General features: G+C 44.3%; 1 protein-coding gene across 3 annotated transcripts in view; it reads left to right on the forward strand.

Annotated features, from left to right (window-relative positions):
- Positions 1-1,837, forward strand: part of RSPH10B (radial spoke head 10 homolog B) — a 37,646-nt gene extending 35,809 nt beyond the window's left edge. For 2 of the 3 annotated variants that reach the window (XM_082645841.1, XM_082645843.1), the window contains 2 exons: positions 164-362; positions 1,576-1,837. In XM_082645841.1, the coding sequence (XP_082501967.1) occupies positions 164-362; positions 1,576-1,750 (374 nt within the window). In that variant the 3' untranslated portion in view covers positions 1,751-1,837. The remainder of the gene's footprint in view (positions 1-163; positions 363-1,575) is intronic. The other variant, XM_082645842.1, reaches the window with a different exon arrangement.
- Positions 1,838-3,976: the final 2,139 nt, after the last annotated feature.

Raw genomic sequence — 3,976 nt, forward strand, 5'->3', positions numbered from 1 at the left:
TTAATCCTCACAAGCCCACGAGAAGCACAGTGTCACCCACCTTATGGGGGGATGAGGACACTCAGCCCAGCACAGGAAGTGACAGAACTGGGGAACAGGAACACAGACCCCAGAGTTATTGCAAGACTGTATTAGTGCTCATTTTAATCAAACATTCTTCCAGAGAAAAAAGAAAAATCCAAGGATGAACAAAAGGAAAAATTCAATACATGGATCAGTAACATGTACATCTTTTTTGTGAACACTCTCTTCCAAGCACATAAACATGAAGAAACCCTTAAGGAGAAAGTAAAGGAAAACAGGCTACATAATGAAGCAATGGCCCTTCAGAGGAAGGTGGAGAATGAGGAGCTGGAGGCAAGGTAACTCAGTGAAACCCCTCGGCTCCCTCCCTCCCTCCCTCCCGCCCAGCTCTCAGGCATCTTTCTTTCCTGTCTTCTGTAGCCACCATAAGCTTCAGGACCAAACACTTTCATTAAAAGTCTACCACCTCTGGGCTTCCCTGGTGGCACAGTGGTTAAGAATCCACCTGCCAATGCAGGGGGACACGGGTTCAAGCCCTGGTCCGGGAAGATCCCACATGCCGCGGAGCAACTAAGCCCGTGTGCCACAACTACTGAGCCCGTGAGCCACAACTACTGAAGCCCACACGCCTAGAGCCCATGCTCCGCAACAAGAGAAGCCACTAAAATGAGAGGCCTGCGCACCACAATGAAGAGTAGCCCCTGCTTGCTGCAACTAGAGAAAGCCTGCATGCAGCAACGAATACCCAATGCAGCCAAAAAAAAAAATGAATAAAATAATCTAAAAATATATATTAAAAAAAAAAGTCTCCGCCTTCCGAGGGGCGGCACGTCCTCATGTGCAGCTGGGAACCCGTAGCCACCAGTTCTGTCCTGGTTGTCTAAGGCATCCCCAGGCATCCATGAGGAGGCAGCGTCACATAGATCCAGACTGCCCGGGTTCACATCCCAGCCCCATCACTTATATCACCTGGGTGACCTTGGTGAGGTCTGTCCCTGTGTGCCTGTTTCTGCATCTTTAAGGTGGAGGTGATACCTTGTAGACTGTTGTGAGGACTGAGTGAGCTAGTGTTTGTGAAGCATCGAGAACAATGGTGCGTGGTGAGCACCTAGCAAAGGCCGCACACTTACCTTTCTAGAACCACTGTCCAGGCTTAGTTCCATGCAGACAGGTCAGTCCCAAGTGCAAATGTCTGACCTCTGTAAAGGGCATCTCAAGCCCATTGGTCTGTGGAAGAGAGCATTAGACTTAAGGAAAATGGCTACAACAGTATTTTATTTTTTTACAACAGTATTTTAAAAGGCTACTTACTAGCTAAGTTGCTTCAGAGACAAGTGCGTCACAGGTCATCTTAGATGTGTGAAAATTTGTCTTAAACTATCTAGCTATTGCACCACTTTTTATTTCAGGCAAAGTGATGACAGTTTAGTTCTGTTCACAAAAACTATTGAGATCCACGTATGGACTACTTTACACCACATACAACATAAAAACCGGTTTTGAAATTTCAAAGACAAAAAAAGATACCTTCTTGTGTTTGCTTCTTGTTAGGCTGAACAGCTTGAGAGAGGAAGAGACCAAAAGGCAAGACTATGAGGTCGCCATCACTGTGATCAAGGAACCAGTGGATGCCACATCCTTGAATTTCACGCTGAGCCTCCTGAAAGACGACACAGTGGTGTCCCAGTCCACCAAATCCATTGCAAATAAGAGAAAGAAAAAGTAGACGTCACTGGGTTTGTAAATGAGCCACGAGAACAAGCAGGTGTGAAGGGAATTTAGAACCAAAGCCTGTAACAAATTTCCTACCCAATAAAATTACTTGTGTTTTACTTCTTGTCTAAGTGTTTCTTGAAATACCACTACCTGGGCCCACTGGGTTTTGGGTTTCTAATATGGTTGGATCACTGAAATGCCTGTTTTTTGGGGGTTTTTTGGTTTTTTTTGGCGGTACGTGGGCCTCTCACTGTTGTGGCCTCTCCTGTTGCGGAGCATAGGCTCCGGACGCACAGGCTCAGCGGCCATGGCTCACGGGCCCAGCCGCTCTGCGGCATGTGGGATCCTCCCCAGACTGGGGCACAAACCCGTGTCCCCCACGTCGGCAGGCAGACTCTCAACCACTGCGCCACCAGGAAAGCCCTGAAATGCCTGCGTTTTGACAACTGAGCTGAATAAAAATACACAGATGTGGGTATTAAATGTGTATTGTTTTCTTTTTTTAAATCCAAGTATAAAACTGGTGATTAAATTTAGAATCTGATAAAACCAGTGGGGAGTGAAGTTGTTTAAACGTTTCTTTAGGCCCTCTCCCCTGAGCCTGGCACACCTCTCCTTTGCCCCTTGTAACTGCCCTGTGCCCACATCCTACCTGTCCTTCACATGCTGCCTCTTACATGGCCTCTTCCCTGGTCCTTTCCCATCCATTCCCACAGCATCGCAAACAGCACTGCATGGACAAAAGGCCGAACAATGTAGGATAAAGAGCCAGGTGTGCAGTCAGCAGTTAAGTGAATACTTTAAGTCTGTTAGGAAGATGTTACAGCTAATAGTTGTGTTAAATATAAGAGTAACCACCAAAAGCATAAAAATACAATCTGAAGTTTCCAAACTAGCAAAAAGGAAGGAAACTATCATCTGACATAAAGCTGGGAAAAAGAATTAAAAAAAGAATGGAAACAGAAAACGCAAAAGATGACAGGGAAAGAAAAAATCTACCCGTCATCACCAAGCAAACAGGTTAACTCACCTCTTCCTCCCCTTCAAAATCCCAGAAATAATTAGATTGGGTTTAAAAGAAACAGAAATTCACTTCAATGTTATTCTTCACAAGGTAAACATCTTAAAACCAGATAGAAAGGATGAAAATAAAGATATAGAAAAAGATGTACCAGGACAATCTAATCAAGATGACCGGAATAACAAGCAATATTAAGAACAGACAAAACAGAATTTAAAGCAAACATCTGCATGATACAGATAAAGATAACAAACAATAAAAGGACCAACAACCAAAGAGATGCATTACTCACATACATTGTACATACTAGCCTTGCAAGAGCAGAGAGAATTACAGGGAAGACTACAATCATGAGGGAAGAAATAGATCAGGAAGACACACACTTAAGTAAGGATACAGATAATTTTACCAACCAAACTACAAAGTTGCAACTAACACAGAGTTAGCAACCAGGATGCAACAGAGAATAAACACTGACAAAAACAGTGACTACGTTTTAGGTTGAAAACTGCAACAACTTCAAATAATACATCAGAGACCATGATCTATTTTTGCTGCAATTACTAAGTCAGCAATAAACACACAGTAAAGAAAGCCTAAGATCACTGGAAACTAAAACTTACCATTTAAAGTAACTCACGGGGTAAGAGGAAATCATAAGGGAGATTGTGAATTAGCGGGTGACAATGAAAAGAACTGCAAATAGATGAGAAGTCATTTCCCTGCTCCACCCTAACTCACAGGCTGGGTGCAGGGGGGCTGTGGAGAGCTCCTATTAGGGCCGGGTTGGTACCGGTTTTTCCAGACCGTGCCCGGCTAGTTTTCAACCAAACTCTGGGATGTCCAGACCACCAAAAGTTAAATCAAATCCTGCCAGGCTTAATCTCAGTTGTGAGCATGCAGGTGGGGTTGTGCCTACCTGGGAGTTCTATGTGGCTTTATGTTTGGAGCACACTGGGGCACTTGCAAAGAACATCAGTTCTTTGATGTTTATTTGTGGTCTAAAAATCACATTATTGCTCAAGATAAAAACCAAGTCCAGCAATTACTTTGGGCAAATGCCTCATAGTTTACCACTTCAGGCCTAGGGACCGGGGAAGGAATCCCAACTCTGAGCACCTTTAGCTGCTAGAATATTCCTGAGGATGAACCAGGGACCCATGGCTGGTGTGGTCTACAAACAAGCAACCAGAGAGACTCAATGCAAGACCAGAA

The sequence above is a fragment of the Mesoplodon mirus genome (genome assembly GCF_964341445.2).
Source record: "Mesoplodon mirus genome assembly, chromosome: 15".
In the NCBI taxonomy this organism is placed as follows: Eukaryota; Metazoa; Chordata; class Mammalia; order Artiodactyla; family Ziphiidae; genus Mesoplodon; species Mesoplodon mirus.